This window comes from Podarcis tiliguerta (assembly GCF_965153285.1).
Source record: "Podarcis tiliguerta genome assembly, chromosome: 3".
Taxonomy (NCBI): domain Eukaryota; kingdom Metazoa; phylum Chordata; class Lepidosauria; order Squamata; family Lacertidae; genus Podarcis; species Podarcis tiliguerta.
Window position 1 is genome coordinate 95,212,162 of NC_139536.1, and position 27,687 is coordinate 95,239,848.

A 27,687-nucleotide genomic window follows, 5' to 3' on the forward strand; every position below is an offset into this window, starting at 1 on the left:
ACAGATGAGCATATTTCATAATTGCGTCCTGTTTTTTTAAACAGCATAATCGTCCTCTGACAGTTCCCACCCACCCTATAAATCACAACAGTGTTTATTATTATTATTATTATTATTATTATTATTATTATTATTATTATTAATCGTGTTTTCTTTCTCTTAATTTCTTCCGTAGCTGTAACTTACACAAGTTACAAAAAAACGCCACCGCCTGTACCCCCTCGTACAACCTCAAAGCCACTCATCTCAGTTACAGCACAGAGCAGCACAGAATCCACACAGGATGCCTATCACGATAGCCGGACTCAGAGGATTTCACCGTGGCCTCAGGACGGTCGAGGGATGTACAATTCCACAGACAGCTTGGATAGCAACAAGGCCATGAACCTGGCTATGGAAACGGCCGCGGCGCAACGCCACGGGCCTGAGAGCCACAGCCCCTCAGTGCGAACCAGCGACAAGGCCATCCTCGTGTCAAAAGCGGAGGAGTTCCTTAAGAGTCGGCGCTCTTCGATAGGGATTCAGGTAGCCTGTCATTAACATCTGTTCTGCGGCAAGCTGTTCACCTCCTCGGCTCCGTAAATAGTACCAAAATGAGTCATTCAGCTTCAGTGGCTCCTAATAACTTGAGCAACATTCCCTGGCTGCTTAGCGTTAATTGTCATTCACATCACAGCTATGTGGCCATGCAGAAAATGGTTCAGCCAATGTGCAGTGCCTGGAAAGAAAAAAATGAATGAATATATCTCTAGGCAAGTTGCCTGTCATTAATGCTTGATATGAAAATTATACTGCTCAGCCACACAGGTGAGCAACATGTTCCTCTCTCTCCCTCTCCCTCCTCTCTGTAAATTCAGAGTCCTTTATATAGAATCCTGCCACTAGTAGAAACATGGGTCCTCTTTCGACCTTGAAGGAGAAGTCCTGACATAGGCTGTTTGTTCTTCCATGTTTCGCTAGAAAGGGAAGAGCACTGCATTGCATGGTGCAGGCACCAGTAACTAAAAGCACTTCTGCTCTGCTAGTATTTTAAATACTTGTCCATATAGGCTTATACTTAAGGATGTCCATGGCAGCTCTGTCCCATGTATGAAACTGTGGTAGAAACTGAATGTTACTAGTGACTTTTCTTCTTCTTTTTCACTCGTTGGTGAGGGGTACCTTGAAGAAACAGAGGGCAGATGTGGAAGTAAACCATGAGGTGGTATAGTCCCTGCTTTCAGATTATTCATCTGAAAACATCTCCATATGGAAACAGACCCTCATCAGCTTGTATATATTCAGTTGCTGACATGGTGACAGTCTTCACATAAGGAGGCTTTCAAATGAATGCTTTTCGCTGCTTGAAACTTACTTTAAAATTGTAAGGACTGTACTACCTCGTTGTGCAATCTGAATCAGGCCTTAAAATACTCTACCACAAAACTGTAAGGTTACTGCTGGTCATATGCTGAGGGAGAAATACAGAGTGAGCGGCTGTGAGCAAACATGCCCCCAAGAATTATTACCAAAAGTTGGATTACACTAGTAATACTTGGCTGTGTATATGGTGTTACAATTGGGAGTATATTCCTTTACAACTGGTGATTACTAAGCACCATTGGTCACAAGAATGATGCTCCATAAGCAATAATAGTTACAGTTAGCTCTAGTGCTAATGCCTAATTGTATATATTCTTGAAATGAGTAGGTAACTGCTGGTAAAAAAAAATACCAGTATACCTTGGGATTATTCAATGGACTAAATAAAATATTTACCAATCTAAAGTTCAAAATAATATTTTTCAGTAGCTGTCAGGTTTCAAGGTCAGTGGTCACTGAAAGCCTCTTGAACACAACTGTCCATTTAAGTAAAGGTCATAAGGGTGACCTCTGTAAGGATCTCAGGAGTTCTGTAACATGCACCCCAATAATTCGATTCATTTTATTAGGTTCAGCTCATTTGTTACCAAAGGATGGGAGGGAGAGCACTCTTGCATTTTTTTTACCTTGTTCCTTATGGTAAAATGCTGATTGCTGAGATTGCTGTCGGCTCCGAAGGTAGCACAACTGTCTCTACTCCATCTCAAATATAAAGGAATATGGTGGTTGCCTTCTGAGAAACCATCCTCATTAAGTAGAATTACTGCCCCTTTTAGACAAAAGCCATTCCAGTGACGATAATTATTGCCGGGTTTAAAGAGATGTCGTGAAAAGCTTCCTGATTAGATATGTCTCATTTAAAAGAGATCTTCTAAAAGCACTCCTTCCAGGAGTTTGGTAATGTGCAGCTTTAGCCAAGGTCTTAGGCATATAAAATGCCACTGGGCTTTGATAGAAATCCATATATCTCCCTCTGTGACTTTGCTACGGGCCTACAGCTAATGTATAGAATTCAATTTAGCGTCAACATAAAATGTTCAGGTCAGCTCTTTTTCTGTATGCTTAGGCAGTAATTAAGCGTGGAGCTCTTAACGATTCACGCTGCAGTACTGCAATGAAGTCACTTATTTATTTATTTTAAAAAGAGAAGGGGTGAGGCTTAGATAGATGATAATAAAGAAAGCTTTGAAGAGTCTTTGATAGTTTGGGTTTCAAGGGATTCCTTTCCTGATCAGGCTTCTCTGCTCAAACAGGGGAGGTGCTGGCAGATGTTGTCATCTGTCATGTACAGTCGCCCCGCCTTTAAAGGTGATGTCTTTTATAAGAGCTTTTCCGATTACCTAGTTTTGTTTTGTGTACTTCACATATTTGCCCAGCAATTTGCACAGAAAGCGTTGAATCTCTATAGCAACGAGGCATCTCATGTTCGGTGTCTATTGCTTCCTTTCAAGTACAGCAAATGACAAACATTATTTGTCAAAGGTATTGACTCTTTTTAAAAAAGAAAGAAAGAAAGCTGAAATGTATATTTTCAGTAGGACAAAGACTTTCTACCACGATCCATTTGGCAGATCCTACAGACAATACCGGGTCCACAAGGCAAGGAGACCAACAGCAGTAAAATTATTCCTCTAAGGATAAACCCTTTATGGTTGTGCCATTTGTGAAAGAAGATTTGTTTTGTCGTATACCTATTGCCAGGGTTGCAATAAATAAAAGCGTCCTGACTTTTAATGTTTACAGTGCAGGAAATCATGTGCTTCATAAACCTTGTGGGTTTTCCCAGTGAAGCCTGTATTTAAGGCTCCTGAGAAATTGGTTTTATTTACATACTTATTTGATTAACGGCAGCCCGAGTTTTCTCATTAGATGGCTGTGCAGTGACACTGCCTTGCACCTGCATGTCTTTCCATTCATAGCAGGCTCATTAATTACTGAATTTTAAAACTCACACTCTGTTTTAACAAGGTTTGTACGCCAACGGTAGGAGTGCGGAGGACTGCAGCTTAACTTAAGGCAGTGAGCTACTCTTGACACTCTTCATTTTAACCTTTTTGCCTCTGCAGATGGAAATCAGCTACCAACTCTAGTAGGAATTTCATACAGAGCTGTTACAAAACTCAGATTTTCAGAGGAATAAAAGCAATCATGCGTACAGTATTTAAGCCAGCGGGAGTTATGCCATCAACACTATTCCACGCTATAGCCTTTGTGCTGACAAGGGAAATTTGGAAGTAAAATATTGTCTCTGTTTTAAATATCCCTCCAGATTACTTGGAACACTGCAAGTGAGCTTTTCCCCCTACTCTTCTTTTCTTTTATGTTTCAGCCTTGTCTTAGATTCACCCCACACTTTACGGGAATTCCACGGGAGTTTGGCTGCCATTTCCCCTCTTAGAGCATGCATAATACTTATTTTATTTATATTTATATCCCAAGTGTTCTCAGATCGCATTCAAATAAATACAATAACATCCATCAATAAAACCAACTGGGGAGACACACATATTTAAACCTTTAGGGGAATGCAACAGAATGCTGCAGTCAGTTTTGGCTCCCCATTATACACACCCAATGGATGCGTGTTTCCCCTTCACAGGTCATGTAATCACTGCAGGAAACACTGGTACTGGTGTAACCCAGATGCCATGATTCTGCTACAGGCAAGGCCTATGGTTGTAGGGCAGGATCCAACCAAGTAGTTCTATTTGTGCCATGGGGTTTCCCCTCTTTCTCCTCCATGCGTTTGTCCCGTCCCCCCATGAACTCCTCAAGTCTGCTCGAGGGTTAAAGGGAAACCCAGAACAGATTTTGGGAGCACATAGGGAGAGAAGAGGGCAAAAAGTTACTTTACACAGCCAAACATTCTTGCCCTAACAGAGCTACTTTGTTGGGTACGCCCTATAGTATTTCAGAGCCAGTGTGGTGTAGTGGTTAAGAGTGGTAGACTCGTAATCTGGTGAACGGGGTTCACTTCCCCGCTCCTCTACATGCAGCTGCTGGGTGACCTTGGGCCAGTCACACTTCTCTGAAGTCTCTCAGCCCCACTGATTTCACAGAGTGTTTGTTGCGGGGAAGGAAGGGAAAGGAGAATGTTAGCCGCTTTGAGACTCCTTCGGGTAGTGATAAAGCAGGATATCAAATCCAAACTCTTCTTCTTCTTCATATGTAGAATATATACCATGGCTTGTATCCAACCGAGTCATGACTAACTTGTCCATTGATTTCAATGGGCTCTGCTCCGAGTATGTCTTAGTAAGGTACCACCTCACCATACTATAAACCAGTAAATCCATGGCCTTGTACAAGTAAAGATCTTTGCAGGAGTATCGAAACAGTTCCAACCTCCCTGCCCTGCTCCTGGTAAGCCACAGCAACACTGGTGCCAGAAAACACCACCACCACTCTCGGTCGGCCTCTCTTGAATCTTTACATATGTTAATTTGCTTTACACTGGCCAAAAGAGCCACATTGAATGCTTCCTTGTTGTGACCTTCACTAATATGAGGAGACAAGCAGCAAGTACACAAGACCACACTCGTGGATTCATGCCACCACTTTGAGATTTGAATCCAGACCATTTCCAGGTTCATAAAGCTCCTTGACGTAGGATTTTGAACCTTGTGGGGTTGGGGTTTTTTATTAAAACAACAACAACCCCACAAGGTGCTAGGCATTTTTATTCTAAGGCTGGGTAGCAGAAAGAAAAGGCCTATGCTGGTCTAAATTTAGTTAAGAAGATACCAAGGAAGCCATAAGGTTCTGTTTTCAACATTACTGTCTGACCCAAATCACTGCCAGAACTTTGCAGGTTGAGAGGTCTCACTATTATTCTCACATCTACAAGGTGTTGGCTATCAAGTGAACATCTAATACATACACTTTCATGTTCTTTTTAATCATCTCATTGCCAGTAAAATATAGGATTAAGTAATAATATGGATAACAGGTTAACTTTGGGGAGGATAAACGTTTGCCCCAAAGACCCATTCTCATAGGATACAGTCAGTTTTCTTAAGAAGTTTGAGAAAATATTGCCATCCTTTACATCTTCTTGTAGGTTGTTTTTTTAAAAAAATGTTAACTAATTAGTGAATTTGTTACCATATATACTTGAGTATAAGCCAACGTGAATATAAGCCAAGGGACCTAATTTTACCTCAAAAAACTCGGGAAACCTATTGACTCGAGTATAAGCCAGTTCACCACACCACAAACCTCCTGGTGGGCCAGAGTGTGTGTGTGTATACGCACATGTGTGCGTGCATGCGCACATAGCAGAGGGGGCTTCTCTCTCCTCCCCAGCCCCTCCCATCCCCCTGCCTACCTAGGGTGCTGCCAAGAGGCAGAGGCTGGTGGCAGCGGTGGCAGAGGAAGAACAAGCAGGCTGAAAGGGTTGCTTTCAGGCTGCTCATTCCTCCTCCTTCACCGCCAACAGCAGCAAAGGTGGACAAGGAGGAAGGAGCAGCCCAAAAGGGCTGCTTTCAGGCTGCTCGTTCCTCCGCTGCCGCCGCCGCCAGGAACCCTCACTCAAGTATAAACCGAGGGGGGCTTTTTCAGCTTAAAAAATGTGCTGAAAAAGTGGGCTTATACTCCAGCATATACGGTCATTAATTTGGTTGCCTTTCACACTCTAAAAGGTCAAGGAATACTGGTTTACATGGCAAAAACATGAGGTCTTCAGTATGAAACTCAAGTTACAGTCATACCATACAGTCAACCATACTTCAGGTTGAGCGTTTTCGGGTTGCACCCCACCATGACCCAGAAGTAACAGAACATGTTACTTCTGGGTTTCGCCGCTTGTGCATGCACAGACGCTCAAAATGACATGCACGGAAGCAGCAAATTGCGGGTTGTGTTCGCTTCAGGATGCGAATGGGGCTCCAGAATGGATCCCATTCTCATCCAGAGGTACCACTGTATTTGTAAAGATCAAATATATGCTGAACATCGTTTCTTAAGGAAGGTGCTACAAAACTAATAAATATATATGCTATCTTTTTTTTGTTGTTTTAGTTGTTGTTGTGGTCAACCATACTTTCAGGATATTTTTCTAGGAAGCAAGCAAAATTTCCAGAGGTTCCAGTGATAAATTACACACTGTCATTTAATGAACTCCTTTTAATAATACTCACAGTGAACAGATATATTATTATAACTCCACCAACAATGCACAGAAGCTGTTTTTATGGCACTGTCTCACCTTTCTAAAAACAGTCTGACAATTCATAGCATATTTTTCCTGCCTTCATGGTGTTAAATAACTCTGTTGATAATTTTCAGTGCTAGTAGTAATAGACAAAACCAAGCTGTGTTGCGGTAAAAATGTGTTGTTACTTCCTTTATCACTGCCATTTTCTCATTTTCCCTTGAACTTCAAATCCTTGTGATCTGTTTTCAGTAAGAGATTACAAAAAAAGAATCTAATAAACCTTCGGCTCCTATAGCTACCACCGATAGATTTATCAAATAATTAGCATTCGTTCTGTAGCTCAGAGTATGCTGCTGATGTAGATTTCCTGTTCCTAAATATTAGAAATCATAAAATGGTACTGTGGGATGAGGCATTAAACAATTAACAGAATGCAATGATACCATAACACACATGACGTATGTGTGGAAACAGCATGGGACCAGCAGGGTTAGGGAGACAAGAATCTGCCATGCTCTGTCAGCAGTGACTATCACATCCAGCCCTGCTTTTATTAGCAGATCTCTTAACCCTGATAGGTCTATGTGGCCTGGAAAATGTGCATATAAAGCAAAGGAAGTGGAAGTTTGACATGCTTCTCACCTGGATGCCTTACAATTCAGGTACCTATCCCTCCTCCTTTTTAAAGTTCATATGCAGAGGATACATTTCATCCCTGCAACTAACAAGTTATTTCCTGATGGGAAATCAAGACCTCAGCCTTGAAAGGACCAGTCTACTCTACTGCAGATCACTGGCTTGTCTTTCCATACTTACAACACATTCCAGAGTGCAAAGATGTTTCTCTGTACATAACATTTGGAGGCTTAAAGACAGCCTTTGATGCAACAATAGAGAGTGTAAGGGGTAGGGGTGGGTTGGGAACGAAATCCAATTTAGACAGCAGCCTCTCAAATTACTAGGGCACCCTGCGTCCAGGGAAATATCTATGAAGCATGCTTACATAAGCCCTGGGCAGTATATTACTACTAATATTCATAATAATGAGGTGAAGCATTCCAGTGCTATATCTATTAGTAGTAGCAGAAATATTTTTATTATTGCAAGCTTGATTATGTAAAGTGCCCATTACTGTCCATTTCCTGAATTTTACAGGCATACAGGTAAACTTCTCCCCACCTGAACACTAAAAGCATATATATATATATATATATATATATATATATATTTTGGTGTCCTCGGGTGTCTTCCCGTGTAAAAGTTGGGGTGTCTAGGCGACGTTTCGACGAGGTCTCACTCGTCATCTTCAGGCTGGTGCTTTCGGCTTCTTGTTACTGGAACAGAGCAGGATCTCAGTGTTTGAGTTCCTATAAATACTGTTAAGGAGGTGTGGTGTATAGCCTCCAATGTTCTGGGCAGAGAGGAGGTTCCCAGGCTAGTGTGCCTTTTCTTCTTTTGTTCCTTAATTACTTGAGGGATATCTTGAGTGATTTCTTGAGTGATTTCCTGAATCCCACTTAGGTGGGTCATTAGGTGTGGATTAGTTGCTAAAGCCTTCGTGTCTTGAACTCTTGAACTTTGTGAAGAGTTTTTCTGAGAAGATGGCTGTACTGCACTTGGTTGTGCTCTGGCTTGGCTTCGTGTATAGGGGCGAGCTGTGGTTTTGTGGCCTGTGCCAGCCAGATCTGTGTAGGGATTGCAGGGGGGTGCAGCATCCGGAGGTGCCACCCTGGTTTGGCTACTGGATGGTGTCTGTAATTTATCTGTGGAGAGGGTCTGGGTTTGGGTCTGGTGTGGTTGATTGGTGATGGCGTTCTGTGTGCCTCTGGATCTGGTGTCAGATTTTGTGGGGAGGGCTAATTTCCAGATGTCTGGCAAGCGGGATGTGTCGTCACGCTTGTTCATGTTGTGAGGGTGTTTCTCTATCTCGATGGCTTCCATGATTATTCTCTTGTGGTGATGTTCCATGTTAAAGAGCAATTTGGAATCTGCAAAATTAATTTCGTGTCCTGTTTCTTTCATGTGTTGGAAAAGAGAGGAAGTTTTTTCTTCTTTTTTGACGGCATTCTTGTGTTCTGCGATCCGTGCATTTATTCGTCTGTTTGTTTGTCCAATGTACGTGGCTGGGCAGACTTTGCAGGGTATTTCATAGACCCCTTGGTTTTCCAACTGAATTTTATCCTTGGGGTTTCTGAGGATATTGGCTATTTTTTGGTTGGTGCAAAAGGCTGTTTTGATATTGTGTTTATGGAGGATTTTGCTAATTTTATCTGTAGTGCCCTTGATAACAAGGGCACTACAGATAAAATTAGCAAAATCCTCCATAAACACAATATCAAAACAGCCTTTTGCACCAACCAAAAAATAGCCAATATCCTCAGAAACCCCAAGGATAAAATTCAGTTGGAAAACCAAGGGGTCTATGAAATACCCTGCAAAGTCTGCCCAGCCACGTACATTGGACAAACAAACAGACGAATAAATGCACGGATCGCAGAACACAAGAATGCCGTCAAAAAAAAGAAGAAAAAACTTCCTCTCTTTTCCAACACATGAAAGAAACAGGACACGAAATTAATTTTGCAGATTCCAAATTGCTCTTTAACATGGAACATCACCACAAGAGAATAATCATGGAAGCCATCGAGATAGAGAAACACCCTCACAACATGAACAAGCGTGACGACACATCCCGCTTGCCAGACATCTGGAAATTAGCCCTCCCCACAAAATCTGACACCAGATCCAGAGGCACACAGAACGCCATCACCAATCAACCACACCAGACCCAAACCCAGACCCTCTCCACAGATAAATTACAGACACCATCCAGTAGCCAAACCAGGGTGGCACCTCCGGATGCTGCACCCCCCTGCAATCCCTACACAGATCTGGCTGGCACAGGCCACAAAACCACAGCTCGCCCCTATACACGAAGCCAAGCCAGAGCACAACCAAGTGCAGTACAGCCATCTTCTCAGAAAAAACTCTTCACAAAGTTCAAGAGTTCAAGACACGAAGGCTTTAGCAACTAATCCACACCTAATGACCCACCTAAGTGGGATTCAGGAAATCACTCAAGAAATCACTCAAGATATCCCTCAAGTAATTAAGGAACAAAAGAAGAAAAGGCACACTAGCCTGGGAACCTCCTCTCTGCCCAGAACATTGGAGGCTATACACCACACCTCCTTAACAGTATTTATAGGAACTCAAACACTGAGATCCTGCTCTGTTCCAGTAACAAGAAGCCGAAAGCACCAGCCTGAAGATGACGAGTGAGACCTCGTCGAAACGTCGCCTAGACACCCCAACTTTTACACGGGAAGACACCCGAGGACACCAAAACCTGCATTCCTGTACCCGTGAAAATCTACGAAAGCATATATATATATATATATATATTGAGGAGAGGGTCCCCTCCACTGCCCAGATTTATTTTTGTGCACTTAGCACTAAAATGTTTAGCTTGCCAAATTGCATAGAAAATCCTCATTTGGCAATGGTTTCTGCTTCTAGGCATGGCAAGAAAATGAAAGGTATTAAAACATGGAAGTAATCGCTAGGGTATTTAGAGAAAGTCAGCCCTGCCAAGCTGCATAGAACGATAACTTGGAGCAAGATATATGCCTCTTGTATTGATTTTTCTGGCACTGAGAATGTAACATTCAGAACTTTTAAAATCTAACTTAACTAAAGAAAGTATGCTCGAGGAATTCAGTTTCTGAGAATTTCATTACAAACTGCTCTGATCTGCTCCTCCCTGTCCAATTTGCAGACTGAAAGGTTTTCTCTCCTTCAGATTTTGCACTTATCAAAATTTTGCAATACAATTCTCTGTTCCAAAAATGTTTAAATTGGATGTTTTAACATAAAATCCATTTAGAAATGTGCACATTCAGATAAAATATATGTGCAAGTGAATAATTTGTGATGAAATAAGTATCTAATTGCATAGTTTTAAACACGAATTTTCATGCGGATTTTGATTAATGCACAAACAGGACAGACCTATGAATAACCGCATACAAAATTGGCATAGACTGGAAATAAACTAATCCATCCACCCTGAATTAAAAGTTCAGTTTGATCACGTACTACAAGACTGCAAATAAGGAGCCTTTGAATCTCTGGTGGTCGAGAAGAGGGATGTCAAGAACAATGCGACTCCATGTGTTCATTCAACATGGTTTCCAAAGTACGCGGGAAGAATGACAAAACAGAGCCATAGTTGCTCCTTGCAGTTTTGTAACATACAACAGCACACTATTTGAAATATTTCACTCCATGAGATTCCCCCCCCCCCGCCCCATCCTGTGATCTCAAATACACCTCCTTGCAGATAACCTGCGCTGCAATCAGTGTGTCTGATCCATTCGTAGACATGTTTGGGCCCGGACTGCTACTCGTAAAGAGAGAAATGTAATGTTAGTTTAAATCCACGAGGTAGTAATAATTCCAGGTTTTCAATGTTCACTTCTGCAGATTTATCTTTTGTGTTGAACTAGGTGGAAACAGCAACTGATTCAGATACCGAGAGCAGAGGCCTACGGGAATACCACTCAGTTGGAGTGCAAGTGGAAGATGATAAACGGTATGTCAAGCAAAGGCACAGTGTGTGTGTGTGTGTGTGTGTGTGTGTGTACATGATATAATGTGGTGTGAGTCTTCAAGAAAACATGTGCCATGTACATGCATGTATTTGGTGTGTTTACATGTGAACATTTTACCATTATTAGAAATCATTGAATAATAGCTATGAGCAACCTTTCCCCACCATTAATATCTATTCTATTTATTTATTTCTCCCAAAGCAGCTTACTCTTTTAGAAAGTCACATTAAAGAAAACACCAAAGTATTGCTACCTACACAATGAAAATCAATACAAATTTGTTTAATAAAACCAAATAAGCAGCATGTTATACAACCATATAGAACATCACTGCTAGCAGTCTTGCTGGATGCTAGCTACTCCAGTTTGGCTTATCCAAAAGCCGATTGGCAAAGAAATACCTTTAAGCCTTGCCTTAAAAATAAAAATAAAAAATCAAGCCAAACCGAGCTCTCAGAGAGTATTTACATATTTTAGACCAGAGGTAGGCAACCTAAGGCCCATGGGCCGATTCTAGCCCATGAGCCCATGGCCTGTTCCATGGATCAGCGTGGGGATTCCGTAGTGGTTTCTTTTCGTGGCGCGGGCGCCATTTTCCCCCCGCCGACATTTCCCCCCCTCTCCCTCACCGCGGTGGAACCTCCTCCCTTCCTCCTCCTGGTGCAGCAAATTTTCGGCCAGTCGCCTGCTAAGGTTTGAGCCCCTGGCCAATGGGCAAGCAACGGCTGTGTGTGGCCGAGAGGAGGAAGGGGCTGGGTTGAGCCGGCCAAGTGCATTTCCAGCAAGCTGTTTGCCACCACTGCTTATGCTGCTACCACTCTGCCAAGTGTGGCTCCTGTGCCTGCCCTTGCGAGCGGTAGAGGCTGTTGTCATCAGCGGAGGAGGAATGAGCAGCCTGAAAGCAGCTCTTTTGGGCTGCTTGTTCCGCCACCGCCGCCAGCCTCTGCCTCTTGGAAGCTCCCTAGGCAAGCAAGGGGACAAGAGGAGCTGGGGGAGAGAGGGGGGAGAGAAGCCCCCTTTGCCGTATGCGCATGTGCGTATGCACACACACTCCAGCCCACCAGGAGGCTTGTGGTGTGGTGAACCGGCCCACCCCAAAAAAAGCTTGCCGACCCCTGTTTTAGACCTTAAGATTGGTCATTCATCTATTTGCTGTTATTTGGTTTAGTGATAATCTGAGTCACTGCGGCATTTTCAGGCAATCTCTCCAGTTCACTTACAAATGAGGTGCTTTGTTTTCTACTGTGGGAACAAATCAATGTTTGCTTCCAAAGGTGGCTTGAATGATTTTCATTAGTATCGTTCTTCTGATCAATAGTCCCATTGTGTCCTATGTAAAGTAGGCTTCATTCACTTGCTTCATTCAAATAACCATGTTTGGTTTTTATTAATATTTCTGAGCAGTAATGATAAAAGATTCTGAATGGCTGCAGAGTTGAGATATTGTGATTTTATCAGGCAAAAATATATATATATATTTTTGGGCAATATGTGGATTTGTGTGCTGTTTTCTGTTCCTCTCCAGGCATGGGCGGTTTAAGCGCTCAAATAGTGTAACAACAGCGGTTCAGGCTGACCTGGAACTTGAAGGCTTTCCAGGACACATAACAATGGAGGACAAGGGACTTCAGTTTGGTGGCTCTTTCCAGCGGCATTCAGAACCCAGCACCCCTACTCAATATGGTGCGGTAAGAACTGTACGGACACAGGGGCTGTTTAGTTACAGAGAAGATTATAGGACCCAAGTAGACACCTCCAATCTCCCACCACCTGAACCTTGGTTGGAACCAGCCATTGAGACAGTTGAAACAGGGCGGATGTCTCCATGTCGACGAGATGGCTCTTGGTTTATGAAGTTGCTACATACTGAGACCAAGAGGATGGAAGGATGGTGTAAAGAGATGGAGAGAGAAGCGGAAGAAAACGATCTTTCTGAAGAAAGTAAGACCATAGCCATATTTTGCATTTTCTTTTAGGGTACTTCTGAAACTGTCTAGTGCTTCTTTAATGTTTATATTTTTGCTGTGATCACTCGGGTAAATCTGATAAAACCCAACCCTTCTTCTTAAATCAAAGACCTATAACTTTATTTTGTAGTAGTAGTAGTAGTAAAAGGAAGAAGTTTCCAAGGAAAGTTGTTGTTGGATAGCATGCTGACCTCTTGATTATTTGCACTGCCTATGATGCACCTTTGGGATTTTGCTTCTATATGTTATATGTCTCCTGGGACTATAGAAGTTAAAACCTATTGAGTTATCTACATAGAAAAGCTCACACACATATATTCCCCGTAATCTGTGATTTCCAAATATGAAGGAGAATTCACATTTAATCCCACAGAAACATAAAATACAATTTCTTGAAATTTGAAGGAAAGGAAGAAACAGAACATGGCCTATGAATTCTCAGAATTTTCTGTAACTTTACATCACTGGTGTAGCAGCTAACTTTTTAAAAGTTATATTATACTATTGTTGTTGTTGTTACGTTATGTTATGTTATGTTATGTTATGTTATGTTATGTTTTATGTTATGTTGTTATGTTATGTTATGTTATGTTATGTTGTTATGTTATGTTATGTTATGTTCAGATACAGGGAAGAGAAAAGAAAGAAATCCCAACTGCATTGCATTTTTAAATTCCCATGTCCAAAGTTCAGAATCTTTTGAGGGCTTATTCTGTGTTTCCACTTTGGATGGTAATCATGATTCAGTATAAATATTGTCCACCCAGTGTGATTTGTTCCATATTTTCACAAGCATCATTGGTGCCACACTATGATTGCTTGAACCCCATAGCAGTGCAACTGGTGGGACTGAGCTGTTGAGCCACCCTCCTGACTGCTTACCTGCTAGGGTGGCTAGGGTGGGGCAGGGTGGTGGCAATGCGGGGGCCACATAGGCATATTGGTGCAGCCAATCCCATGACCCTGCCAGTGTGCCTGTGCACCCCTCTTCCACTGCCAGGCCCTACCCTATCCCCATCCAGGTAAGCAGCAAGGACGCCAGTGTTGGGAAGGTGTCTCAATAGCCCAGCCTCAACTGTTGCATTGCTATGGGCTTAAGCAATCTTAGTGTGGCACTGATTCTGTTCATAAAAGATATGAAACAAATCACATTATATAAGCAGTAGATACCATGCTTGGGTTTACGGGGCATTTCCAGTGCTGATCAAGGCATCCATCCTCAACAGGAAGAAGGGGAATTGCTTTGCAGACTGCATTATATTACCGAGCTCAGCACTCTATGCCTCTTTGTTTACAATCTATTACCACCTATTGTCTTTTATTCGGTTGACAACAGGGGTCCACAGAATATTGCCACCAATGGTAAAAAGCATTTTATTTTGGAAACAGCAAGGAAACGCTTCATGACGCTGTGTAACAAGAGTAACACTTTATTATTATTATTATTTTTAAAAACAACCAACTGGGAGGGGTAGGGGGTGCCTCTTTCAAAATGAAACCGGGTTGTGTCCTGTGTTGGGACACAGCATTGGTGTGGGGAAGGATGGAGGGGTTACTTCAAACAGACTTGTTCACCGCCACTCATCCCCTGTAAAATGACACCAGGAATCATATAATGTACATAAGGTAAAGGACCCCTGGACGGTTAAGTCCAGTCAAAGGCAACTATGGGGTTGCTGCACTCATCTCACTTCAGGCTGAGGGAGCCGGCGTTTGTCCACAGACTGCTTTCCGAGTCATGTGGCCAGCAGGACTAAACCACTTCTGGCTCAACAGGACACTGTGACAAGTACCAGAGCGCATGGAAATGCCGTTTGCCTTCCTACTGCATCGTAGGTTGGTCTCCCTGCCTTTAGCCCCAATGGTCACCAACAGCCATGGCATGTAACAATATAACCAAATAATTCCCTTTTGCAGTTCAAGCTTCTGCATACCTACCGTATTTTTTGCTCTATAAGACTCACTTTTTCCCTCCTAAAAGGTAAGGGGAAATGTGTGTGCGTCTTATGGAGCGAATGCAGGCTGCACAGCTATTCCAGAAGCCAGAACAACAAGAGGGATTGCTGCTTTCACTGCGCAGCAATCCCTCTTGCTGTTCTGGCTTCTGAGATTCAGAATATTTTTTTTCTTGTTTTCCTCCTCCAAAAACTAGGTGCGTCTTGTGGTTTGGTGCGTCTTATAGAGCAAAAAATACGGTACTTGTTTCCCATGGGGCTTCCTCAGAAGGAAGCCTTCTTAAAAGAAATGGAGGACAGATATGTGTGGAGAAAGAGTTACGCTTGCTTTGGGGCTTGTTTGAGTCTTCCCGATGAAAAGCTCTTTTCTCCTGGTTTTTCATCACATACCATCTGACACTTTTGCGCCTTCGTGGGTTGATAAGCGCACACTCAAGAGGGCGTCGTGATATCGCAGCCTGAAATAACAAAGAGTCCTGTGGCACCTTAAAGGCTAACAGATTTATCGTGGTCTCTTTATTGTCCTTTGCTGTGACAGACTCTGGGATTTGTCACAGCTTGAAATGCATCTTGATCGACATACATGACATGAACACTCCTTGACGAGAGCAAGTCGTTTTGGCTCAAGGCAACCGTTCAGGTGCTACTATTTTCTATGGTGAAATACTGCTTCCAGTAGGCTGTACAGGAAAGTCTGTATATTTAACGTGTCAGTGCTTGTCCATCTCTGTATATTAATGTAGCCTGAGTAGATCTTCTCCAAGATATAACCAGACGATATTGATGGCATAATACGTTTATGCTGTTTATCTTCTGTGATTTATGCCTACCAATAAAGGTTTAGCCAAAGTAGACATGCGGTTTGAAAGGCAAGGCTGCTTCCTGTGAATGCAGATTTGAGCAAACACAGTGGCAGTGAGATTCTAAAGCTCCACTCATGTCCAGGTAACACCAGATATTATACACCCCCAGCATAGTCAATCTTCTTTTGGTTGTGAATGTGCTGTTTCAAGGAGTTTGCAAAGCTATTGAAAACAGACCCTAGGAGTTTGCCTCGCAGGTATACTGCCTCATGGTCTAACTCATTTGGGATGTAGTTTTTGCTTCTGATTCCCTGGGTAGTTGGACATGCAAGGCAGCTTTTGCTGTGGACAGAATAATCAACCTGATAGAAGGGAGGAGGACAAAACAGTCTTCCCAGTTCCCCCACTTCCAAGACACTGCCTCTGGAGAGCCAGTGTGGTGTAGTGGTTAAGAGCGGTGGACTCATAATCTGGGGAACCGGGTTCGCGTCTCCGCTCCTCCACATGCAGCTGCTGGGTGACCTTGGGCTAGTCACACTTCTCTGAAGTCTCTCAGCCCCACTCACCTCACAGAGTCTTTGTTGTGGGGGAGGAAGGGAAAGGAGAATGTGAGCCGCTTTGAGACTCCTTTCGGTAGTGATAAAGTGGGATATCAGATCCAAACTCCTCCTCCTCCTCCTCCTCCTCCTCCTCTTCTTCTTCTTCTCTGATTGCCCCACCATAAATGCCTGCAGGAGAGGTATCAAGTTTGACTGGCAGGTTGGAGGATAAATCTTATGGGGTTTTGCTTAGAATGTGTGGGTTTCCAAATGGGATGTGTCAACCTCAGAGCAGAAACAATTCATACGTATAAGCCAGCAATCTCAGGTCATACATTGCTAGATCAGACCAAAGAACAACTTTGGCCCTAGTACACTTTTTGCACCTGGTAATGAGCTGGCAGGTGCCTCTGATAAATTTACAGGCCACCATTTGCTCTTTGTCCCTGGGTGGCTGAAAACCAGGGGCACACTGCTTAGAGAACTTTCATGGATAATAGGGACAGATAACTTCATGACTATTTTTAACAGTCATTTTGGCCCTGTTCACATGACATGATGTATACTGCAAGCACAGGTAGAAAGGGCAAAGGCTGTGATTCTAGCTTGGTTCTTGAAGGCCTGAATGGAGCCCATGTGTGACTGGGAAGTTTGGGTGAACAGTTGTATGTATGCCTAACTCCACAGGTTGGGAGTGGAACTAGTGGGCACAATCCTGCCTACCTTTCTTGTGCCTACCTTTCTTCTGGTCTATAGCAATAGCATGGCGGAATATAGATTACCTTAATCTCCCCCTATAAACAAACAGACAAAACAGGCTCCGGGGAATATGGCCTTCTTAAGCAGCTTAGTGACAGCAGCATCAAGAAGCCGGAATGCGGTTGGGTCAGGAATAAGGTACCCACTGGCCCCAACTATAGGGGGCCCTGGGGGCTCAAGCACCCACACTGTGGAGGCCTCCAATGCCTCCAATGGTGTCCAAGGCCTTGCGAGGCCTCAGAAATGGTGTCTGAAGCCTCCGGTGTGAATTCCAGTGCCTCACATAGCACCAGAAGTCACGTCTGAGGCCTTTTGAGGCCTTGGATGCGACTTCTGGAGTCCCCAGACATCGCTAGGGCACACACAATGTGGCATCATATCATTACGACACAACGTGACATCATGACACCACATCATGTCGCACACCACTGGGCACTCATAATCTGGGGCCCAAGTCGGCGCCTCTGAAGGCACCTGATGCGCTTCTGTGATAGAAAGGGTAGAAGCACACTGCACACTCTGCAAAGTGCACTCTATAAGTTGTTTGGCCATTCTCTTTTCTAATTAAGCTAAACTGAAAATGTGTGGTCTGGAATTGAAAACCCTGACTAATACATATCTTTATGATAGCTATCAATAAAACTGAAGCAGGATTTTCAGTGTGTGTGTGTGTGATTTTACTTTACTAAAGGAGATTTATTTAATAAATTCTCTTTTTAAATTAGTCATATCCATCAGGAAATTTAAATCAAATATATCTTAAGAACCCATTTCTACAACGGAGATACTTTAGAAAACAATAACAGAAAATCAATTAGAACATAAAGCTAAAATGTCAGAATTCTGTTTAGCATCATAGTTTATCTCACTATATACATTTCTACATGTATTTTTATCCTAAAATACACATTTTAATGCATTTTGGTACTTTTGTTTTTATAGTTGAGAACTGTATCGCAAAATTTGGAGAAATACAAAATTCGAAGAATTATTACATTGTGTTATATTCAATACGGTCGAACTCAGATTAAACCCATTGAAATAAATGGGCTTGAGTTACTAAAGTTCATTGATTTAAATGGATCTACTCTGAATATGACTAACATTGGATACCATCCATTTCAATCTGCACTTTTTACAACAGGTCAATTCCATCAGAATTCAGAGAAATCCAATTCCTCAAGTATCATAGGCATAAAGCGAGATTCATTCTGTGAGCCATTTGTTACCCAGGTAGTGTCTCAATTGCTTGAACCGACAAGGAATCACTCAAAGTGAAATTTAAAAAGCGGCTTGCAAGACTTAGATATAGATTTCAGTCTGTTCCCTCCCCTGCCCTGTCACTTTAACCAGGCTCTGAAATGTGAAGAGCTAACATCAGTGCCATCAGCTACCATCAGTGCTTAGCTCATTTTAAAATGGGCATTCTCAGCTGGTCTCAGTGTGCTCTACTTCTGCCAATATGGCCCTCCCATGCAACAAGATCCGCAATCCATTTATACCTTGATTGGAACTCGCTCCCATCCAACTGAAGTTACTGAGGTTCTCATTACTCTCGAGATGCAGCAACAAGATTGATGGCTGACTGAAACTGGCCACTCAGAGCATATCTGACCAGTTTTCAAGCAGCTCCACTCCCCACCCCCGAACTCCAGGTACAATTCAAAATGCCTGCTGCAACAAAAGCTGGCATGGACTATTCATCCCAGACTTTCATTGTTGATTTATGAGGGCAGATTGAAAAGGCACCCCAAAGACTGGGGCAATCTTTAGCAGTTGTCTAGCATCCATTATCTTTTTATGTGGAAACTCACCATTATTTAATATGAGGTAGCAGAGGGTTTATGAGGGATGCGGGTGGCGCTGTGGGTTAAACCACAGAGCCTAGAGCTTGCCAATCAGAAGGTCGGCGGTTCGAATCCCCGCCATGGGGTGAGCTCCCGTTGCTCGGTCCCTGCTCCTGCCAACCTAGCAGTTCGAAAGCACGTCAAAGTGCAAGTAGGTAAATAGGTACCGCTCCGGCAGGAAGGTAAACGGCGTTTCCACGCGCTGATCTGGTTCGCAAGAAAGCAGCTTAGTCATGCTGGTCACATGACCTGGAAGCTGTCTGCAGAAAAATGCCTGCTCCCTTGGCCAATAAAGAGAGATGAGCACCGCAACCCCAGAGTCGGCCACGACTGGACCTAATGGTCAGGGGTCCCTTTACCTTTACTTTTAGCAGAGGGATTGGGCCTTTCCCCACTCCCCATTTTTAAAAGAAAAAATAAGTTTGCTGGCACGTGAAGCAGTGGCAGAGTTGCAGTCAAGGCAGCTCTCAGGTGTTTCTCTTGGAACATCCTAATGGAAACAACACTTCAGGGTGGCCCAAAAGTAGGTCTACTGCTTGAGAATCCACTTTCTTTGTTCTTGAGTCAAGGCATCTTCATTCATAATACCAGTAAAGAAAAATAATCCTTTGATCTGACTCCACTATCCTTTCCGACTGCCGCGCCATTCTTTCCAACTGCCAGCCTAAAATATAACTGCCACTTTGCAGTGTGTCCAGTTATGTGTACCCATGTGATCTGTTGTGATGAATTTCATTGGTTCAACTTTGGGGCCTACTTTGTATGGTCTGGTTCATAGTGTTCTGCAAAGGCATACTATGCCATGATGTTCTATTGTTCCCAGGTGGAGTGATAGTTGCCCTCACTGGCTCGTAGGCATGTCCAATTTTATCAATGTCGTTTTCCTTCCATTTTTTTCACTCCTACATTCAGCTGCTCACATTTCCACATCTATGTGTGATTCAAAATAAATTTGCCAAATCCTTCTGATATTTCAGCAGCATTCCAGCATGCAGGTCTGCTAACATACAAACCTCTGTTTGCAATTTTGATGCATTTGCACCTTTTACAAATCAATTCCCCCAACAAAATGAATTTTGTGCACTTATTTTCACCAACATATGAATTATTATGCACAGTTCTCCTGTGCACATTACTTGGATGTAGAACCACATTGCAAAATTCAGAACAAGGGATGACTGTATTTTTATTCTCGAATTGTCTCGGAAAGTGAGAATTCAGTAGATTTGCCCATAAATGTGAACTGGACTGAATTCCTTCCCTACTGGCCAGTGGGAGCAGGCATCATTTGCCCCCCAGAATCATGCTATAGACTCATTCCTATTGGATCGTTCTGTGGCTAATCGAAATGCCACTGGGCTCCTTTGACTGCAGCTCCACCACTGCTTGAAGCATTAGCAAAAGAAGAAGAAGAAGAAGAAGCAAATAATAGCTTGAAAAATCAGGGTTCTGTGTCACACTTGGAGCCTACTCAAGTAGAGGAGAACCCCCATTGCAGACATTCAGCCCCCAATACATGGGGAGATGGCTGGAGGGACAGCCAAAGGGATGTACTGGGAATATGGATAATGGGCTTCTTCCCACTTGGTGCCATAGTAATTGCGTAGAGGGGAGAGAATCAATGAAATGGACTATTTGTGGCAGATTGTCATGACCCAGGCATGATAATTCCTGATAGTAAAGTTCATAGCAGTCAACTTACAGATTTGAAAATAAGGGACCAGCAGCCTCGAAAATAAGGGATCAGCAGCCAAAATAAGGGATTTTGCTATTGTAAAGAGTTACATACATTGGTAGGATTGACAGATGCTGTCAATCTGGCATGAGGCAGTTGTGGCGTGGCAGCTGCCGCTGAAGCGCTGCCCTTCTGCATCCCTCCCCATCCCCTCCTCTTCCTCCTCCCTCAGGCCGCCTCCTCAGCTGCCACCACCGCTGCCGCCTCCAGGCTCGCGGGCAGCGTGGGCGAGAGTCTCTCTCCCTCCCCCCCTCTCTCGGGCGGGGAAGGGCCGATGGAACTCCTTGTGCCAGGACGACGGCACCAGCACACTCTCTCTCACGTGGCGGAGAACCCCGAGCCGCTGCTTCCCTCCCGAGCCGGGCAAGCATGAAACCCAGGAGATTTAAGGGACATCATCACTAAGGGACAGCAGCGAGAAATGGCGCTGGGATAAGGGAGTTTCCCGCCAAATAAGGGATGGTTGACAGCTATGGTAAAGTTCCTAGTGTACTTGAAGGGACCGATGTCTGTGTTTTATTCAAAACAGAGAGAGAGAGAGATACCTCTGTTGACTGGATTAGCTCTCCTTAAACTTTCAATGCGACTGACATGTTTATAATGCTTGCTTTAAGCTCGTCCTGTGTTTTCAGGACGAGGCTCCTTGGAAACCAGAATAAACTATGTTTACACACAAGAAAACAGAAATCAATGTCCATTAATGATTGGGGATATTTATTTAACTCAACAGCTTTAAGTAACTAAAAAAAAAAAAAAAAAGCAATAGCAATATGTGTTATAATAATCCATCTGCTATTTTAGCACCTTGCCGTCCATCCTCTTCTTCCATTTCCTTCCTCTTCAGCTAATTTCTCCTCATTCTGTTCATTAAGCTGGGTCAAATGCTAACACATTTCACCGAGCAATATTTTAATTTAAAAAACCCAAAACATTGGTGACTATGGCTGCAATCCTACAACTTTCAAGTTAATGAAATTAAGCAAGGGTAAACGGCTGAGCCCGTAAGTCCTCACAAATGAAGCAGCCTTTCCCTGTGTCAACATCGTTGAGTTGAAATAAGCAATGAACCAACCCAAATTCAGAGTGTTAGGATTCAGCAAGTTTGTCTATCAGCCACTTTTTAAATACATGTATTTATTTGTTCACATATCTGAGACCTGTATGTATTCTGCCGTTTCCATAAGGAAACTCACACCATGTAGGCAAAATCCAGCAAACATTAGTCATGGCTTAAAAATCTTACACATACTTACTTGGGAGTAAGCTCTACTGAAAACAGTGGGATTCGCATTCCAAGTAATGTTAAGAACAATGTAATGGGAGCTATTCATACTTTATAAGTCTCATTTATTTCAAGGGCACTTAGCAACAACTGACTTGCACATGCAAAAACATGTGCTGAGTTTTCAAAATTCAACTTGGATTCCAGAACAGAGTGTAATCATTTCTAATAAAAAACCCCGAAAAAATGAAGCTTATTTTCTTTGCTGAGCATGTTGTAAGTTAGGGTGAGATCCAGTGTTAGTGATTTCAGTGGATCACCTCTGAGAACCTTTCTACACTTAAAATTTATAGTAGCATAGTTGCTGTTTTTCTTAATTTGTGTGTGCACGCTGCCACATAACACCATCATTATTCAGTGGGTATTCATTGGAATACTATACAGTGGTGCCCCACAAGACGAATGCCTCGGAAGACGAAAAACTCGCAAGGCGAAAGAGTTTTTCGTTTTCTGAGCTGCTTCGCAAGACGGATTTCCCTATGGGCTTGCTTCACAAGACGAAACATCTTGCGCCTTTTTTAAAAAAACCGCCAATGCATTCCTATGGGAAACCGTCAATACACATTGGTGCTTCGCAAGACGAAAAAACTTGTAGAATGGAAAAACTCGCAGAACGAATTAATTTCGTCTTGCGAGGCACCACTGTACTCAAAACCCCACTGATTCTACGATTTCAAAAGATCCAACTCTTGTGAAAGATCTGAAATGGCTCCACAGTATTTCCGTTTGTGTGGCTAGTGGGTCGGTAGGTGTGGTTTGGGAGCCATCTGTTTTGTGCCACTTTGCTCCAACCAGTGAGAGCCGCCAGTTTACGAGCTCAGTTCAGAAGAGAGAGAGATAAGCTCATAGCAGCAACCATTAGCTGCAGACAAAATTTCCTCACTGTAACCAGGTTCGTCATACCTCAGGCAGACACATAGCTCCTCTTCCAATCTTTACTCCCACAAAATCAGAATTCTGGAATACCAGGCAATCAATTAATTAATAAATAAAAAAGTTTTTTAATGGCTGTCCCTGCATGCTCATAACCTGTTCTCATATTGCTACCCTCCAGACATCTCATGGAGGAGACACACAAAGAAGGGCCTCAGAGGATGATCTCAGGGTCAGATCAGGTTCATATGGAGAGAGGCAGTCCTTGAGGTGTTTAAGGCTCTTGCAGGTCAAAACCAGCACTTCGAGTTTGGCCAGAACCTGCCATTAGTGTGGAAATGTAAACCCTGAATTCACTCTCTTCATAACAGTGGCATTTGACCAAAGGTGCAATCAGCTACAAATTCACTCTTAAAAACATCAGATCAGGCAGCAACTATAGCATTATAATTTGTAAATGTGGAAAGTGCCGTTGGATCTCACCCTTCATCCTTATTAATGGGATACCTTGCAACTTCTTAGCTAATTACAATGCCAATTAAGCATGTCAGTTATGGGCTCCCTTGTTAACACTCCTATGTGGCACCTTTAAGACCAACCTATTCAGGTTTCAATCCTGTTCATGCTTACCAGGGAAGAATCTCCATTGCAGTTGAGTGGGGCTTACTTCTGAGAGGTGAACCATTATTGTGGCATGAACCCAATTCAGAAATGGGGGCAGCAGTGACCCTCTTCTGAACCAAAGTAGGTGCTAAGTATTGTTAAAACTGAAAAGTACAGTGGTACCTCAGGTTAAGTACTTAATTCATTCCGGAGGTCCGTTCTTAACATGAAACCGTTCTTAACTTGAAGCACCACTTTAGCTAATGGAACCTCCTGCTGCCGCTGCGCCGCTGCTGCACGATTTCTGTTTTCATCCTGAAGCAAAGTTCTTAACCCGAGGTACTATTTCTGGGTTAGCAGAGTCTGTAACCTGAAGCGTATGTAACCAGAAGTGTATGTAACCCGAGGTACCACTATATCAGTGCACACTGTTTATTTGCGAAGGTGGAAGGCGGGAGAAAACTAGAACAGGTGAACAGCCACACTCACTCTTCTCCCAGCAAATAAGCAACTGTGATGCTTAAGTGTATCTTTGCAAGGGGGATAACCAGAAGAACTTGGCCAGACCTCTGTGACCTCTCATTCGCCATGCCTCTGTGACCTCCTAGCAGTTCCACCAAGTCCATTGGGCATCAGCTGCCACTGCCTGTGGATCCTCTGTAAACAGATGAGTGAGCAAAGGATAGCAATTCACCTAGTGCAAAAATCAAACCAATATCTAGCAAATAAAAAACACCCTACCCAACCTTTCAAGTATGATTTCGCTATATTTTTACCAATGGAGAAAATAATTTCATTTCCTTCCCCCCCGCCCCACCATCCCCAGGGCAATTCCTCTTTAAGATTTTGACAAAATAAATGCAACAGTTACAATAGGACCTCTGGGTTTCTATCTTCCTTGAACAAGGTTTAAGAAGAAAAGTTCTCAATGACAGGATTTTCCAGCTTAGCATTTTTGTTAAGACAAAAGTATTGGTGCCTTGTTTTGTTTTTGCTTCAAACCCATACTAACGGCAACCACCTTGCCTGTTCAGTTCTAGGTAAGATCCGGAGCGCCGTGGGAAGTGCTCAGCTCCTCATGTCTCAGAAATTCCAGCAATTCTATTGGCTATGTCAACAGAATCTGGTAAGTCGACATTCTTCAACATTGCTCAGCACATGTGACTCTCCTTCCTCTTCTACCTTGTCTGTTATCATCTTCTTAAGCCATAGGTGGAGTATCTCCCTAAGTTAATATTTCACAATGCGCTTTTGAAAGTTTTATTCCTCCAAGGACACCCGGCTTGTTGCTTGAGAGACATACACACAAAACCCCGGAAGAAAGAGTTGTATGCAATTAAATCATGATGTGTTTGAAACAAGTGCTTCAAGCATAGACCCTCCAAGTGTCCCTATTTTCCAGGGACAGTCCTGGATTTACAGAAAACATCCTGGTTTCTGATTTGACCCTGGAATGCTTTTCCTTAGGACACCCCTCTTTTCATGGGAGAAATGTTGGAGGGTATGGAGTTATGCGGCCTAGGACTCGCATACCTATGGGACCGCCTCTCCTGGTATGCCCCGCGGAGGACCTTAAGGTCCACAAATAACAACACTTTGGAGGTCGCAAGTCGCAAGGTGGTTAGATTGGTCTCAACTAGGGCCAGGGCCTTTTCAGTACTGGCCCCAACTAGTCACAAGAGACTAGGGCCCTGCGGGACTTGACATCTTTCTGCAGGGCCTGCAAGACAGAGCTGTTCCACCTGGCCTTTGGTTTGGACTCGGTCTGACCTTTATGTTTCCCTCCCTTTATGGTTTTGATCTATGGGCTACTATTAAAATGAGGCTGCATTTTAAATTGTATTTTAACCCATATTTTAAATTGGTTCCCCCTCTCTTTTTTTTCCCTATTATGTTTTTATTGTAATTTTACTGGTGTTAGCTGCCCTGAGCCCAGCTCTGGCCAGGGAAGGCAGGGTATAAATAAAAATTTATTGTTAGTAGTAGTAATAATGGTGGTGGTGGTATTACCGCCCCCCCCCCATGCCAAGGAGATAAGTAACTTTATAACCTTTAAAAGACAGGCAGATGTGTAAGGCAGATGTGTAAGGAAGTTTTTAAATGTTTTGTTGTGGTTTTTATATACATTGGAAGCTGCCCAGAGTCCCCCCCCCCCAAAAAAAAAAATCTGCTCTGGAGAAGATTTTGTAGAAGTTCAGAGAGCACAGAGGGGAGGAAGCAGAGGGAGGTGAAGTTCCACTGTGCTTGCAGATGTTGTTGCTTTCTTCTCCTGGCAGGGTAGCTCGCTTGCAAGTCACATGAGCTGTTTTGCTACTAGTCCTAAAGGTAAAGGTAAAGGACCCCTGACAGTTAAGTCCAGTCACGAAAGACTCTGGGGTTGCGGCGCTCATCTCGCTTTACTGGCCGAGGGAGCCGACGTTTGTCCGCAGACAGTTTTTCTGGGCTATGTGGCCAGCATGACCAAGCCACTCTAGTGCAACCAGAACAGCACACGGAAACACCATTTACCTCCCTGCCGGAGTGGTACCTATTTTTCTACTTGCACTTTGATGTGCTTTCAGACTGCTAGGTTGGCAGGAGCTGCTAGGCTTAGTGGCAGGCGAAAGGCTAGCAGAATCAATCTGGGCAGCGTAGTTCAAAGCAAGGACTGCGGCACAAAACCTGCCAGGATAGCTGGCACTTCTTCCTTGAGGTACCTTTTCCTGTCACTCCTGTTTCTCTGCTACAGACCTAAATTAGCTGTGAAGGAAACTTCTGCCAGGATGCATTGCCGGTAAAGGACAGGGCTTCCTGTTACATATCCTTACCCTATTACGAGAGAATTAAATGAATGCTTCTGTTGCCATTAGAGGATGTGACCTATAAATCTGTCTTACTTTAATCAATCATTCTGCAATATTTGCAGCATAACCTTTTCTGACATGACAAGGCATTCATTCTGTTTGAGACTTGGTTAAAACAACCAGTGTTTTGAAAAACATGCTGGCTGGAAGAGCTCTGAGCTGCCTTGGTTTGTGAGCTGATTAAGGACCATGCTGGTCCTTTTTTTCACTGCCCACATTTCCCTAAAGTCTTGAATGAGCAGCTTTACTCTTTCAGTTCTCTGAAGGTCACATTATGTATATTGTGTGGGGGTGGGCAGAACCCCAATCCCATGCAACACTACAGGCTGCATCTAATGTCAGCTTTGCCTTAGGAGAAAGTGTATCTGTTCACACAAGCCATGTGTGAACAGGTATTAGTTGATGCTGCCTACCTTACCTATTCAAGCTCTGAGGCATAGCTCAGTTAATACTTAATCTCAGGGCTGTGGGTTCAAGCCCCATGTTGGACGAAAGATTCCTGCATTCTTGTTGGACCATGTGTTAAGTTGTGGGTGAACATATCAGACGACACAGCGATTCTTCAAACAGCTCTTGTTTATTCAGAGGCCAGAACTGAACTGAGCTGAAGGGCTCAGTCAGCCTGCTTATATAGAGCTCTTGTTTATTCAGAGGCCAGAACAGAACTGAGCTGAAGGGCTCAGTCAGCCTGTTTATATAGAGCTCCAGTACAACGTTACTGTAGCAACTTTCTAAAACTATCCAATCACTGAACGTCACTTTCGATACTTCATTTGCATAACTATCTACAGTATCCCCCTGCTGGCCGGGGTGAGAACTTCAGTACATAACACCATGATTGTATTATTCCACCTGTGGGCCATATTGCATTATGTTTTGTAGGGAATCCCCACCCCCCAAAAAACCCCGCCCTCTGGGGGTGGGTAAGAATGGAAACACAGAAAAACCAGTGCCTGAACTTGTGCAAGCTAAAGTGCTATCTGCTAAGGCAGCATCACCATTGGAGACATTCAGTCTTTTTTCTGCCTGTGTGTGTTCCTTAAACACTCACGAATTGTGCCCTAAAGTCCCAGACAGGAAGTAGGGAGACTTTATAAGTAGGGCCAATGCAAGACTGTGCTGCATGACGCGTGTTGTTTCTGTTGTTTCCTCCTCCTCCTCCTCCATGCCCCTGCTGCCTTTTCCCTTATCCTGTTTGCGAGAAGCTGGGGTGGCTCAGTCAGTAGAGCATGAGACTCTTAATCTCAGGGCTGTGGGTTCAAGCCCCACATTGGACGAAAGATTCATGCTCTTTTGTTGACCATTCCGGGTCGCCCAACCACTGCCATAGTCTCGTTTCTCCTGGCAGATC

The 27,687-nt window shown here is 43.4% G+C and overlaps 1 protein-coding gene across 15 annotated transcripts in view; it reads left to right on the plus strand.

Annotated features, from left to right (window-relative positions):
- DLGAP2 (DLG associated protein 2) overlaps positions 1 to 27,687 on the plus strand; it is a 391,216-nt gene that overhangs the window by 347,930 nt on the left and 15,599 nt on the right. For all 15 annotated transcript variants that reach the window (XM_083431533.1, XM_083431526.1, XM_083431535.1 and 12 more), the window contains 4 exons: positions 176 to 525; positions 11,026 to 11,111; positions 12,656 to 13,071; positions 24,528 to 24,619. In XM_083431533.1, coding sequence (XP_083287659.1) covers positions 176 to 525; positions 11,026 to 11,111; positions 12,656 to 13,071; positions 24,528 to 24,619 — 944 coding nt within the window. The remainder of the gene's footprint in view (positions 1 to 175; positions 526 to 11,025; positions 11,112 to 12,655; positions 13,072 to 24,527; positions 24,620 to 27,687) is intronic.